Raw genomic sequence first — 15,422 nt, forward strand, 5'->3', positions numbered from 1 at the left:
CCAGAGTGTTGCAGCTGTATTAAGCAGTCGCTCCAGGAATTTGCAGTTTAAAGACTGCATGATTTTTTTTGTTAGCCAGATAAACTCGTACATTTTTTGAATTTACCACATTTAAAATGGACTAAGATGTATTCAACATTGTATTAATACCACTACGATACTTGAAAAAACTCCTGGAGAGGCTCTGTATTCCCCCAGAAAGTCCAACAAGCGAAAGACTTTCTGTCAAAGTGTAAAAGTATTCTGCCAGCAAGTCACCATCACCAGCAATAAGGAGACACATGCATCACTAATCCACATTTTGTTTGCTTCATTTGGCACAAATGACGCAAATTAGCTGACCATATATATCCAGAGATGCAACCCGGGGAAGAAGTCAACAAGTCAAGAAATCAAGAAGCGTGAGGAGGAACACAAACTGCAGGTGTCATTGTCTGTACTACCTCTGTATGCATGTATATGCATGAGGTATCCAACATGTGGATACAAAACAGGACATTTAGGAACAATGCAAAGTCAAGAAAATAAAGCTAAATTGGCATTACACATTAAAGCAGCCATAAAGCCCCAAACATCTACAGTGTGGTGCATTAGCAACTGCAGATCTGAAAAGTATGAAGCTCTCACCTCCTCGTCTTCAGTTCTCTTCAGTGTTTCGCTCGCAAACTTCACATACTGTGTCATCAGAGTCACAAGAGCCGTGTAGCGGGTTCGGAGATCCATGAACTGTAGGAAGTAAAGACAGAATGTTGATGAGCAAGTTCTACACACGGATCACAGATATCCTGTCCGACTTATGTAAAATTAGAGTCACCTCCTGCTGAATGGCATCAGAAGTGCTCTGCATCCTCCGCTTCTTGAGAGGAGATTTGTGTTGGGAGTCGACCATCGCTCTGAACGTCATCAGCTGAAGTTCATAATCCTAAAAACAAAATTGTTTGCAAGGTTACAAGGTTGTTTTTGTTATCCTCAAATATTGCCTTTTAGTGTAGATTATTTCGTCCTCCACCATCAATAGAACAGCCACATTTATTGATCAGAGAAATTATAAGACAGGTTCTGCAGGTTAAGGTTGTAATAAAGTAATTTACCTTAATGTTAGATGAGTATTGCTCCGAGTATTTCTGACACTCATCAATTCTGCTCTGATTTTGTTCAATTTCAGCAACAAGCACCTGAAAAAGACAAAGTTATTTTTAAATATACATATTTATACATCTGTACTGTTTTAATCTTAGTTTGAGGACATTTATTTTTCTTCTACCTTTTGCTTGTTTAAGAGCTCAGCCAGTGCCTTGCTATCTTCAGGTTTGTTTTCTTGAGCCTGTAGCTGTGCTGCTTCCATTTCTCTGACCCACTCATCAAGAGAACTGTACGAGTCTCTGTAGTGCTTCAGAGATTTGTTGACTCCGTCCAGGTCCCGAAGCCTGAGAATTGATGAGTTATCATCATGAGAAATACTTGTAGGAGTAATGAAATATAAATATTGCAAGAATCAAAAAAACCTCCAACCTGCTGTCAATCTGGGAGTGGCTGTTCTGCCATCTCTCACTCAGCTGATCAGCTTTCTCTTTGTGCCAGTCGAGGTCAAAGTCTCGCTCGTTGTGGGTCTTAAACATGCGATCGCTGATCACTCGTGCTTTCTGCAGCTCATCCTCCATGTCATGGAACACCTCCTGTTTCTCATCCATCTCTGTCCGCCAATGCTATGTTCAGAGGGAGAAGCGTCAATTAAAAAACTGAAAACCTTCTTAAATAGATAGATAGATAGATAGATAGATAGATAGATAGATAGATAGATAGATAGATAGATAGATAGATAGATAGATAGATAGATAGATAGATAGATAGATAGATAGATAGATAGATAGATAGATAGATAGATAGATAGATAGATAGATAGATAGATAGATAGATAGATAGATAGATAGATAGATAGATAGATAGATAGAATAGTACTTTATTCATCCCCGAAGGGAAATTAAGTTCCATAGCAGCCGGTATATTTGAATACAATAAAATACAATACAATAGAATAAAATAAAAATACAAAATATTGAGGTAGAAAGAATAAAAAACAGAAGCACAAGATAAAATAAAATAAAATAGGCAGATAAAGTGCAGTGGCAAGATGATGTTAATAGTACTGATGATATGATGGTAATGTTATTGTTAGACAGTATATAAGAATAGTACAGTATATATAGTATATAATATAACATAATATACATTTATATATGATAGTAATTATACCAATATAAAAGCAGTATATAGTAATAATGGCAGCAACAGTATATATAATAATAATAGTAATAGTGATATAATAATAGTAAATAGGTGAAATGTTTAATATTAATAAGTGTATATTACCTTCAGTGTTGAAATGACAGTCTCAATGGACTTGACATCAGGGTTCATGGCATCTTCTTCATAGAGTTTGGATTCGTAGGCTTTAACCAGCGCCTCTGCACCCTGGCTGTGCTTCACCACCAAGCTTACTGTTTTCAGTCTGTGAAAAAAAAGAAGGAACTTGTCTTCAATTCAGCTACTCAATGGCGGTGAAGTTACTTTAGAGCGATAAACAGGGAAATCTTACTTGTCCATATAAATGGAGGACATGGAGTACACTTGGCTCATGTTCTGAACGAGGACGGTGAGCTCAGAGGAAAGCATCGGCACAGACGGAGAACCTGCAGCCTGCCTGAGGAAGAACTCGCACTTCTCCTTCATGACATCGAGGTCGTCCTTTAGTTTGTTCAGCTCCGCCGTTTTCCTCTGGAGAGTGGCGTGTAGAAAAGCGTGATTGAGAAAACAACACCTCAAAGTTCTTTATCTTTTCAAAAATGATTACAGAATCTCAGATGTGTACCTCGTGCTCCATGATGCGCTGGAGACTCTGCTCCAGGTCGTCCCTCTCCAGTGGCGTGCGGATCTGCCTGATGAGATGTTCTTCGTGGGCCTCCAGGTGCATGCGGAAGTTGCGGATTTCTGAGATGTAATTGTTGTACACAGACTCCTCGTGTTCCTCTGTTACAGAAATCAATGTGTATATAAGAATAAAAACATTAGAACATAAAATATGTTTGTAATCAAAACAGGGAAATATATTTTCTGAAAAACGATTTTAAATGCAATCGACAAAACAATCCCTTAATCCTGCATACACTCACACATTAACTGACAGTAACCTAACTTCACCTCTAGGTGGCGTCATTATCACCATATAAGGCCAAGTAAGAGCTATTGCAATGAACCTGAGTCACTGGCACTTTCTCCACTGCCAAGATGAAGTCATACACACATTAGGAAAGTGGACTTCATAAGATAAGAACATTAAAAAATGGGGGAGGGGCTTAGGTGTAATTGATCATATCTCTGTTATTCGACGCATATCTATATAACATCATAATATAACATGAATTCTGTAATTTTTCAAATCTATTTGAAACCCATTAACAACTTCCAAGTGTTTGCTTTGCTCCACAGCAAACGCCACCATCTCTTAAGAAATTCCTCTTAGTACAGCGCAAAAAAAAAAAATTACATAATACTAAAAGGTATTGACTTGGGTCTTAAAAGGCTTAAAGAGCCGTGTGTTTCCCACGGGCGTTGTGTTCAATACGCATCAGCAGCTCGTAGTTGGGAGGCACAGGAAGGGGATCAGAGCCTTGCCTCTCTCTGCGGATCGGAGCAGATCCTGGTAGTACTCCTTGCAGGCGGCGACTTCTCTCTCGAGCTGCGAGCAGTCTGCCACCGTGAAGACCTCGGACTCCTCGCTGTCTTCCAGGAACTCGTCGAAGTGGGACTGCAGGTTGCTCAAGACCTGCTGATGCTCACCTGGTAGCATGGTCTTTATCTGATTTAGTCGGAGAGATAAACATGGAAATAAGACACCTATACGTTGCATTTCTCTTGGAATGACAATGAAAAATGAGTCTGATTATCATAAATGATCATGATTTTAGAAAAGTAAGAGAAAACAGAATAAGTCTAACATACCGAGGCCACGTTCCAGTTGCGGATGGCTCTTATATCAGACATGAGATAATGCCACGACACCACACTCTTCATGTTGATGTGGGAGTGGTGCCACAGCGCCAGGACATTCTGGAATAACTGCTCAATTCTGCAGGAAAAACAAAAGCAGCATGAATAATTTTCTCATCTAGAGAACATTTGACTCATGAGTTCCCTTTGCCTTTAACATCTCACCTTGATGCCATATCCACAGCCTCTCTGTTGGGCGGAGGCACAGTGAAACAAACCGAGGGCACCATGGCCTCATTCCCTGCCGGGTTGATGACCTTCCACTTGGCCCGGTGAGAGTTGTTGGCCAACACACACTCGTCATCTTTGTAAATGGTAATCTGAAAGAGTTTGTGATACAGACACAGCTTAGATTATGTAGGAAACTTTCAAATTAAATAAGATTAGTGATTTACCTCTATTTGTCGATAATCACAGATGGCTTTGACAGGGATGGAGGATCTCACGGGGCTCTCTGGGTTCCGGGGTCGGAGCTGCACGATGTTTTTGGCCCTGCCCACTAAACCGGCTACGGTGCTGCGGTACTGAAGGAGCTGCTCTTTCTCATCCTGCAAACACACAATATCAACACAGTGTGTTTCTTTCCTTCATTTACCTCCCCCATGCTGCACGTGCACACTTCATCTCCTTTCATCAGTTTACCATGGACTCCTGGATGAGGTCCTCCAGTCTGTGCAGGCTGCTTGAACGATCACAGCTGTACCTCCTTTGAATGGCGTCTTGCAGGTTCTTAAGGTAGTCAAGGGACGCTTTGGCATCACTGAAATACTGCACAGGGGGGATAATGACAAATTAGTTGTGTTTACTGAATGCATTTCTGCATTGTCACAATTTTTTTTAATATAAAATCGCAGCAGCTCACCTCGAAATAAACAGCATTCTCCTTGAGATGCAGCTCCACACACGAGCAGAGCTGCAGGATCCAGCTCCACTGTGTCTGCATGGCAGCTCTGTACGCCTGGAAGAAAGCCAACACAAACATGAGTCCAGGTTTAATTGCTGGAAAATGACGAGCTGAAACAGGACTTTGCAATCTTTTAATCAAGCTGGCGGCTGTACTCAGGGTGGAGACACTGTATCCGGTCCAACATTTTGAATCTAATTGTCATACTGACCGCAGAAAGACAACAAACAGCGGCTTACCTCAATAGTTATCTTAGCTGGGTGGTTCTTGAACATCAGACGTTCGGCCTTGTCCTGCACAGACTTGATCATCTGCTCCTTTTCCTCCAGCTCTCTCATCAGGTCCTGTTCGAAGACAGTAAGCTGAGTAACTCGAGCCATCACTCCACCCTATCACACATTATCACGACCTGCCCCACACTGCTCGGTATGGAGTTAATCATTCAGGCTACAATGCAACCAACAGAGCTGTCTGAACAGGTCCTTGTTGTTCTGTCTGCGTGGAGTATTCAACAGATTACTGTTGATTAAAAGACTGTTGATATTAAAATACACATTAAAAGGGCTTACGGCGTGGTAGTCTCTTTTCTTGGAGATGTTGCCGGTGTGATCGCTCCAGTCGAAGGCGACCTCCTCTTCCTCCTTCTCATTCAGCCAGATGAGCTCCTGAGTGGCCTGCAACACGAAGTCCAGCAGGTTCTCCAGGTTGCTCTGCCGCTCTCTCGAACAGCTCTGAAACAAACACTCCATAAATTCAGTCTACAAACAGCACAGTAATTATATAATTTACACAGCATTGCAGGATTTAGATTAAGACTGTTGAGCTCAGGGGATAACTTACCAATAGCCTCTCGTACTGCCTTTCGAGTTTGTTCAATTTGTCTGAATAGCTTAGCTTCAGGGGAAGGGTCATCTGAATCTGAGAAAAGACAAATATGTTTGGTTTCTTTTAGTTTTCTCTGAAGAAACTGATTTAACTAAATAAACATTGAGATTATTTTTTAGATCACAGATTATGTTGTCGTTATTACTATTATTTATGTTTCTACATAAATTTGAAGAAAGATAGAAACTCCAGAATCCTTACTTCACTCAGTTTGGCCTCTTTAACACTCATTTGAAATTCTTCGATGGCTCTTTGTACACTTTTGTGGTTCCCTAAATGCGTTTCCACACTTGGCAAATCGGATCCCCACTCGGAACGGTCCAGCTGCACCTTTAAAAAGAAAAAAGAAAGAAAGGAAAAGGAAAATCAAATACCCAGCGTCTCAATAGTACATAACAAAACAAAACGTATGTGGACCACTCACCTGCATCTCTTCCACCCAGATCAGGAGGTCCTGAACAAATTTCATGTTGACCTCCTCTTCTGTCATGTTTGGGTCGGCCAGTGAGGACTTCTGTAAAGGCTTGCGGATCTGCATTTGTTTCAAATGCCTGAGGCTGCCGGGATCCATGCCGCCACCGCCGCCACTCCCGATGTAGCTCTGGACTGAAGGAGATTGCATGCCGGGGGTCAAGGCAGGGGTCAAGGACGGGGTCAGGCACGGTGTAAGGCTAGAGGAGAACATGGACCCGGGAGTACCATACCCCCCCGGGGTGAGTGCAGGAGTAAGGGCTGGTGACAGGCTTGTGCCGATGTTCTGAGAGAAGCCAGAGTTCAGGCTTTGCGTGATGCCCGAGATCATCATCTTGGTTTGCTCTGTCGTCAGGGTGCGGCCTTTGCTGTACACCGACGAACACTCGGCTCTCAGGGTTAGGAGGTCGTCACGAAGTTTTGAAACCCTGATAAAAATAAGGATTGATTAAATTAGTCGTCTTAATATTGAAGATGTTTCTGTGTGTTATTACACAGGGGGATCTACTCTGTACCTCTGGACTAGTTGATCTGCAAAGGGGAAATTGCCGTCCAGGAGAAGCTGGATGTCCACCACTTGTTGTCGGAGGATATTCTCACATTCCAACAAGTAGCCAGCGATCTCCGATTCGTGGAGGAACTGGATTCCAGACTCAAGACGTTTTGCATCCTTAGCAGAGACAAAAAGAAAAGACAAATAACGTGGGCTCAGTATTTTGTCATGTTTATATAGATATAAAGTCAAACAGAGCTTGCAGATTACTTACAGACTGCAGGGTTGCTCGTGCCAACCCCAGCTTGTCCTCCCCGTTAACGCAGTCCCGCTGGACTTTGTTGGCAATCTGCTGCAGCATCTCAAGCCTAAAACAAACAAAATGATGAATGAACTTCAATTAAAAATTAAAAATAAAAAGCTTCAAGAAAGTCAACGCACTGCAAACCTCACCTCGATCTATAGTTGATGTTGTTATTGAGAAAAACTGAGCTGTTGATTTGTAAAGGTTCAGCGTAAACACTGTCACTGGAGCCATAGCTGGCGAAGCTGCTGTTGCTAACAGAGCTGATCCCACTCAAATAGGCCATCTCATATCACCAGTGAATCGCTGTGTCTCATCCGTCCCTCTGTACGGACCCCAGCCTCGGACCCAGCTTTTTAACACGAGCACTCGCAACTGACGGACCGACTTGCAACTTTCTCATATTTATAGCGTCGCGGCCAGGTGAGCGGCATGTGAAACGAATCCCAGCCTGGAATAAAATGCCACCCTTAGGGGGATACAATCCACACAGCAGGTTGAGACACAGCTTCACCTGCAGAAGAACTAAGATTGTACTAATGGGCTGCAATTGCTGTTTCTGCCAGTTTTCAACCACACCCAATATTGATATATTACATCTAAAGTGGTTATAGACCGTGAAGGCAGGAGAGGTGAGGCAGAGTATCGTTGACAGAGAATTTCCAAATCCATCTGATGACAGTTGAGGTTCTTTGGAAATAAGATCTACTCTGCAAACAAAGACTGATGGAAACAGAAAGCCAAGTTCAAACACTTGACTGAGCTTGCCATTAAAAAGCCGTCATACTATTAAATATCAGAAAACACCTTAACTCAAGCATGTCATGACATAAAATCCAGCTATTCATGTTTTTTGTGTTTTTAAAGTTCCTAGGAAATAAATGAATCCTGGTTTCATACCTGAGCTGCCGAACGTAAACACACCTCTTTAATTCCTGTCGTTTCCAGTTTTGCAAACCATCCATGACTACGGCAGGGAAAAATTCAACCTTATCATAAGCAGAGTGTGATCTTTGGCTGCAGTAAATCAAATACAGAAAGCAAAGTGTATTACACCTCGTAAAATGTGGATATAAACCACATCATAGAGCGCAGCGGCTCAGCGAGGGGCTTTCTGCTTTAATAAGGAAATTCACTCTCTGACATTAACACGATCCTCCAGCATCTGGGTTCACTAGAGACTTTGTTGAACCTGCAATATGACACCTGTGCACGCCAGCCTCGGAGAGTGTTATGCTGACTCATGTAGCATCTTTGTTCCTTTATCTAAATAACCTTTGCAGCACACTATCCACTTATTTCATGGTTTTTCCCAAGTGTGTGGCCTCAAACACAAACATTCGGTCAAATGAAACACTAGCTTCAGTTCTAATAAAATAGTGTCAGTTCACTAGTGACTCCTAGAAGACAAATAACCGAGAACAGTAGGAAGAAGGGATGTCTGAAACAGGAAATTAGCTCACGCCCCCTAAAGGCCCACTTTCTTCTCATTGGCTGCGGAGGGGCAGCACATGCAACAGTTGTGAGCACCACCTCATCCTCCAATCAGTATGGAGGTTCTGACTATAAAGTTAAGTAACCAATTGCAAAAACTGAGAAACAGAACATAATATACAGATTTGTAAGCCGGAAGAAAATTAAATGCCTATAAACTAGACTCTTTTCAGAGACTGGGCCTAAACATTTTTTGGAGTTTGCATTGGAGGAACACAGCGGGAGATTGTCTGGGCCAGATGTGTTTTTCCAGAACATTCAGGTGAGGGATGGCAACTGGGTAGCACATGCAGGAGGAAGGACCTGACATAAAAATTCCACTACGGAAAGCTCAGTGTTTTTGTTTACAGCACATCGACGACAACGTCAGCCCTTCACACCAAAAGCTCTCGAATCTTGTCGTCCTTAGTCAGCGTCTTCTACGTGTCTGGCTTCTCTTTTTATCCGATGATATATGTAATTTTCCAGTTTTGGGTCTGTTTGGTGTTAGATAAAACCCGCTAATTCCCCTTTTTGGCAAGTTCCTGCTGTATGCTCTCATGGGCTTACTGAGGCACTTTCCAGACATCTTACTCGTAGGCTGGCGAAAAAATTCAAGAAAATGTCTGGAGCAGCTGACTCAGACATTTGTGTTCTCACATGCAGCCTCTTCGGACGGTTTCAGGAAAATGTCTTGACTTCAGAGCAGGTCTGAAAGAAGCTATAGACTGTTTTGGGAGAACGAGCTTTGCTTGAAGCAGAAAACCGTAAAAAAAGAAAATAGAAAAATAGTTTGAACCTGTTCAGACTATCTGACGCCTGAGCACCTGTCTCACAACATACATGTATCTTGATCTTAATCAAAACTTCAGCCATGTTTGATATGAACTTTTGACTTTGTAAAATGATGTATGATGGAAAATATGGAAAAACATAATAGGTACCACTTTAGAAAGATAATTAGTCCGTTGAATGACATCATGATGGCCCGGGCCAGATAAAGCGTTAATATGCTCAGTGGCTCTTCATACCTCTCCACCTCAGGCCTCAGGCTCTTCTCCCTTTCCAGCATGGCAACGATCAGTTTACCCCATTCCTTCTCCACATCGTTGGGATGATGCCCCGGGGGTAACTGGATGCGTCCAAACTCGATCCACATCTGGCAGAACCATCACAAAAACAAATTAATACAACGACACAGAATCGAATAAACAAGCGCTGTCGGTTTTTTCTTTTGCATACCTCCAGCATTTGGTAGAAGTTTTGGATTTTCGTCTTGTCGTTCTCTTTCACTGGGATTTCGTGTTCTTTAAACTGCAGATACTGTGTGTAAAGTGCCTGTGAAAGAAAGCAGAGGTTACACTGAAAATCTAGCATTAGAATAAACATGAACCAGGAGAAATCTCTAAATAGTTGTTCATACTCTTGTCTTTTATTCTTACTGCACATAAGTGCCTTTACTGACAGAGTTTATCGACGTCTTGCAGCAAATGGATGCTGCTGCTGCTCTCTCATATCGATATATATCTGGACTATTTGAAGCAGGTAATTATCCTTCACCTCTCTCTCACATTATATGTCAGTTCTAAATGAACACTAAATTCCAGCTCACAATTCCAGTTAATAAAATTAACCGCTAATAATAATGACTAAGATCTACAAAGTGATTTTTATGTGCAGGGGTGTGGTACCTTGAGTTCCGCAGGGTTATTGGGGAATGATCTGTCTGTCATAATGGCCACATTGTGTTTGATCCACTGGCTGAGGTATTTGATCATGTTCTGGTACTCCACCCATTTGATGTCCACTTCCTGTTCAGAGCAAAAACGTCAACATCATCAGTAAAGGTTTTCAGCACTTTTACCTTTGACCGGGGGGGGGTTACCGGTGGGCCGACGCCAATGGACTTACATTAGGGCCGATTCCATCCACGCCGTCGGGTACTTTGGGGAAGGAGTCTAACAGCGTGGAGACGTACGTGATGACTGACTTCTCATCAGGACACTGAACATCCACGTCTGATGAAGGAAGTAAAAACCAAATAGTCACAAATGCAACAAATGAGCCATACTCATAGAAATGTCTCCTCAATTCTGATTTCAAGATGTCAAAAAAGGGTTCAAAGGCTTTGCAGAGGCAAATTGAACATGACAATGTGTGTAGGAGTCTTACCCTCGGGGTCCAGCAGACTGGCAACCCCCAGCTGTTCAGCTGTACAAAACGCATGCTCTAAATTTGTGCGGTTGCTTTGTGTCGACACACGACTCATATCGACCAGGTCCGGTCTGCAAAACAAAAAGACAGAGGGAGAAAAAGAGAATTGTAAGGCAGCCATACTAAACGAAACACAACACTGACAAAACAAGGAATTGAAGCTGAATGATTCAAATAAAATCATTGTATAGAGCCAATAACACCAATATTTTTTATTCCATTCTATTCACCAGCAGATGTTCTACCTATATTACCTGTATTTATGAATAATGGCGTTAAACAGCCTCCCATCCCTCCACGAGGTTGTGAAGTTGTCGCATCGTACACCTACGTAGCCGTCAGTTATCTGCCTGGACCAGAGCAGCAGCCTCTCCTTGGCTGTCATGTCCTCGGACTCCCCTGTCACATGGATCTCTGAGATCTGGCCCAGGTAGAAAAAGAAAAAGGTGTTTTGAAAATGCACCGACTTTAAACATGCAAGATTATTCAGGAGTTTTAAGCAAAAACTTAACATTTTCCTATCAATGATGACATATATGTATTTTGACAAGAATCAGAGGATCCTTATCCAATGCATGATCAGCCCTGTTCGTACTTGACACATGGAAAATGTTGGCATGCTAGAGGTCGAGATAGGGCTATGTAATAAATCACCTAATAGCTTTACAGCTTATGAACTCAGATGTAGAGTAGAACGGTGTAAAACAAACAGTGCCACGTGAAACAGGTCACGTTCCAGCATTCTTGGCACACTGTGTTTTAAGATCATTCATGAAATCTTAGCAACACACTCTTTAAACATTGATTCAATGCTCATTTCCCTGTAATACACACAAACAACTAGAAATAAGTCTGTTTGCTGTTTGATTCTATTTTGGTTTGAACAACAAGAAAGCAGCAAATGAACTACAGTAGCTACAAGATGAAAATGAGGCATACAAACAATGAAGAAAACCCACAAGGTTTGAAACTAACTATTACTTCATTACTGACTCAACGGCCAATTTTCTCTGATATAATCAAAAAAGTTAAATTTGTTCATTAGAATGTCTCAGAGCTCAAAGTGACATTTTCAAATTGTTTATTTTATGCAACCAGCATTTCAAAACACACAGATATTGTATTTATATTCAGGTACGACAAAGAAAAGCATCAAATCATCACATCTGAGGCAGTGAAATCTGTAACTATTTCGTATCTTTCTTGCAAAAAAAAACATCTGTCAACTCAAGTTATCGACTAATCTTCAGAGCTCTCCACAGCTCAGACACAAAAAACACCATCCTGAAGAAAACACACAATGAAAGAACCCTCCCACATTGTTCCACTATAACATAGAAACATGTCCATAATCCAGTTAAGAGCAGTTATGACAGTTTAATGATGTAAAGCCAAAGAAACAGCATTGATTCACTCCTTCTAGCCCAACTGGATCCAGAACATAGCAACTCGGGAGATAACTCAGACTTCAACAAGGAATGGAGTGGACAGGCCGGTAAAGTCTCAAGCTTCCTACAGCGCACGGAGCATAAAAGAGCGGAACCTTAATAAATACACTTTCTGCTTTGTTTCCAAACCACAAAATTTAAAAAAAAGATACAAAAGCCATCATGGATCCACAAACATTAGGCGTTTCTCTTGCTGAGAAAATGAATCCACAGTTTCCTGTTAATTCACTGCCTAAATATATTTGTAATTATCAACCTGATGATTTCAGAACATACATTAAATCCACACTCATGACCTCTGGAAAAAGACCAGCAAATGTTTTAACATCAGCTAATTTTGACAATGTCTTTCAAACAAAGTCCAGCAGCCATTCGTGCATAACATGTAAAGATAAATACCAAACATAACCAGCATTAGTGAGATCACTATTCACCCATTCATCCATCCATCGACTGCTTATCCCTTTGGGTCATATGGGGACCTGGAGCCAATCACAGCTAAAGCTTTTGACCATTAGGTGAGAGGTGGGCTACACCCTGGAGAGGTCGCTGGGGTCGACACAGAAGACAAACAACCATATTCACACCTATTGTAAATCATCCTAACCTCAGTCTTCATGTGTTTGCACTGTGGAAGGAAGCCAGAGTAGAACAGGCAACAGAGCTAAACACAGCACCACCTCACCGCCCTAATTAATATAATAATTCTTATATAAATATTGTATATTATATATCGATATACAAGCCAGTTGTGTTCTGAATTTACTCAACGAAACCAAAACTGACAGCTCTTACAGTGAGCGCTTACTTTGTCCTTGATGTTTGTCAATTATTACTTAAGTCCCTTTTCCGGGTATATATGAATAAGAGTTTATTTGTTCAAATACTGAAGTCAACATGTCTATGTCTTTACTTATGAACAACACAAATATTTCAAAGTTAGTTTCAGGTAAAGTTCTATAGTAACAACCCTCTACAGGTGATACCGTGGTGTAAATATATTTTAAATGTGTAATCACAGACAGAAAACAACACAATGATGAGGTAATGCTCCGATGTTTATATAACATAATACACCAATCATACCTGTTATTACAGTATCATGAATCATACGAGTAATTGCTGTCAATGACACCTTCTCAGTTTACCTGTTGGGTGGGAATAGGTTTGGCAGAAGCTGGGAGACCAGAGCAGGTGTTGGCCCTCCGTCTCCTCCTCCTGTGAGCCTGAGAGCCCCATATAATCTTGGCAAACGCCTCCTCACTCCCGGGTCTGTCATTACCCCTCAGAGTTCGCAGCGTGTGCTCCACCGCTCCGAAGCTCACAGCCCTCCTCAACTGGCGCTGCAGCAGCTTCTTCACAAGCAGACCATCCTTAGCCGAGACGCCTCTAGACGCCGCGTTAATACAACGGAGCTTTTCTTCGACATCCAACTGCTCGGAGGAAAACCTTCCAAACCTGTACGCCAACTTCTTCCCAAGAGGTTGATCCCCAGAATCTCTGAGGATTAAAACCGGTACCTCTCCAACAAAGACACCTGTGCTGATACTGCCCTGCCTGGAGAGATGTTCCTCCAGCTCTGGGGGTTTAACCAGATTCTCCTCTGTGCTCCCGTCTTGGCCATTCTGAAGCTCTGCACTGCCACAGCCGGCTTCACTACTTGTAATGGCTTCACTTCCAGGAGCCCCGAGAGGTCCAGCAGGCTGAAAGTCCCCAGATTTCCTCTTCTTCCTTTGGAAATAGCGGCGACCCTTGCGCTCTTTAGGCTCAAGGTTCAGCGGAGCTTTCTTAGGGTCCACATAGCATTCTTCTTTTGGGCCTCGAACACAGCCACAGACGTTTCCCATGCCTGACGGGCACAGAGTCTCTCCCCCATCGACAGTGTCAAAGCGGTTTTCAGGCAAAGTATCCAGTGAGGGCCGTTTGATCTGAAGAGCCACAATCCGGCTGACAGGGAGTCATTTTCACGCAGTGCACCCGGCCGGCGATCAGAGGTGACAAACAGCCCGGCAGCCAGACATAAACTTTGGCCTCACCCACAGCAGAGTTGGCGTTTTCTTTTCGTTGACTCCCACACACTCACAGCTGGGAACCGGTCAGCCTCTCTCTGTCTCTCGCCCTCTCTCACTGCACGTCCTGCTCGCTCGCTCTCTCTCTCATGACTCTCCTCTGACACTGGAATCCTTTCTGACCTTTGAAACATTTCTCTGGCTTGGCTAATCCAGCACAAACACCATAAATGCACACACAGACGTGGCCCCACGTGCTCGCAGCCCTCAGCTGAGAGCCAGAATGACTTGTGGACAGACCTGTTCCGGGCTGGTTAGTCAGCTCTGTCTACACAGTAAACGTGCGCGTCACAGCCGCCCCTTAGGTTTCCTAATATTTGTGTCTGTGATGAGGAAGGGGGTTGCGGGAGGACAAGGTTTAAAGGCTGCCAGCTGATGACCACCTATTATGCAGTGAGAAGTTTTGGCTCAGCAACTTTGGCTCCATGAGCCAGACAGAGTCCCGGTCGGTGAAGAGGGCTTTGACAAACAGAACGGCGCGGGTCAATGAGAGCGGCAGGAGCAGGGGGCAAAGCCGTGCTGGACAACAAAGTGCTCCCACTCTGTCTATTAATCAATCTGCACACAATGGCAGAGCGAGAGTTCCAATGGTTTAAACAAACGCTATTATCTGAGCAGATCACCACCGCCGCAGTTCACAAGGGGGCAAATGCTCCGACTCGGGCTAGGAAGTGAGTCACCCTGTGAAAGCCATCACCATCAACAAATATAGGCTGCCACTGCCTGACAAACTGCAGCATGGGCCCACTGAATCTATTAAATCCTAGAGAGGAAAAAGCAGCATTGGAAAAAGTGCATTTGTATAACGCCACCACACAGCTCAACTAAAAATAACTGTATCACCGTGGGCTGACAATATTACAACGTCAATGAAGTTTCCCTGAAGGTCAAAGTCACCTGACAGCCACAGTTCAAACTCCTGCTGCTATTTATGACCAGCGTATGGTCAAGCTATAAAACACTGGTATTACTGCGGTCAACATAGTGTTAGTAAATGTTATACTTAAATAAAGCTGTGTTTTTTAACAGTCCTTATGATTTAGAGCATTAGTTATTACGGTATTTTTCAACACAAAAAACACAATACTTCGCGCCACAATTACAAAGTTTTTAC

General features: G+C 42.7%; 1 protein-coding gene across 1 annotated transcript in view; it reads right to left on the bottom strand.

Moving 5' to 3' along the window:
- Positions 1-14,384, bottom strand: part of dst (dystonin) — a 78,174-nt gene extending 63,790 nt beyond the window's left edge. The window contains exons 1-28 of the mRNA XM_061086721.1: positions 13,388-14,384; positions 11,046-11,212; positions 10,750-10,862; positions 10,489-10,595; positions 10,269-10,388; positions 9,820-9,915; positions 9,609-9,736; positions 7,075-7,168; positions 6,823-6,977; positions 6,261-6,735; positions 6,038-6,166; positions 5,792-5,869; positions 5,521-5,682; positions 5,191-5,295; positions 4,910-5,005; positions 4,690-4,815; positions 4,443-4,595; positions 4,213-4,367; positions 4,000-4,126; positions 3,673-3,856; positions 2,870-3,027; positions 2,597-2,775; positions 2,371-2,509; positions 1,513-1,706; positions 1,265-1,427; positions 1,092-1,175; positions 815-922; positions 628-726 (exon numbers count right to left, since the gene is read on the bottom strand). Coding sequence (XP_060942704.1) covers positions 628-726; positions 815-922; positions 1,092-1,175; positions 1,265-1,427; positions 1,513-1,706; positions 2,371-2,509; positions 2,597-2,775; positions 2,870-3,027; positions 3,673-3,856; positions 4,000-4,126; positions 4,213-4,367; positions 4,443-4,595; positions 4,690-4,815; positions 4,910-5,005; positions 5,191-5,295; positions 5,521-5,682; positions 5,792-5,869; positions 6,038-6,166; positions 6,261-6,735; positions 6,823-6,977; positions 7,075-7,168; positions 9,609-9,736; positions 9,820-9,915; positions 10,269-10,388; positions 10,489-10,595; positions 10,750-10,862; positions 11,046-11,212; positions 13,388-14,086 — 4,593 coding nt within the window. The 5' untranslated portion in view covers positions 14,087-14,384. The remainder of the gene's footprint in view (positions 1-627; positions 727-814; positions 923-1,091; positions 1,176-1,264; positions 1,428-1,512; positions 1,707-2,370; positions 2,510-2,596; positions 2,776-2,869; positions 3,028-3,672; positions 3,857-3,999; positions 4,127-4,212; positions 4,368-4,442; positions 4,596-4,689; positions 4,816-4,909; positions 5,006-5,190; positions 5,296-5,520; positions 5,683-5,791; positions 5,870-6,037; positions 6,167-6,260; positions 6,736-6,822; positions 6,978-7,074; positions 7,169-9,608; positions 9,737-9,819; positions 9,916-10,268; positions 10,389-10,488; positions 10,596-10,749; positions 10,863-11,045; positions 11,213-13,387) is intronic.
- Positions 14,385-15,422: the final 1,038 nt, after the last annotated feature.

This window comes from Limanda limanda, chromosome 15 (assembly GCF_963576545.1).
Source record: "Limanda limanda chromosome 15, fLimLim1.1, whole genome shotgun sequence".
Taxonomy (NCBI): domain Eukaryota; kingdom Metazoa; phylum Chordata; class Actinopteri; order Pleuronectiformes; family Pleuronectidae; genus Limanda; species Limanda limanda.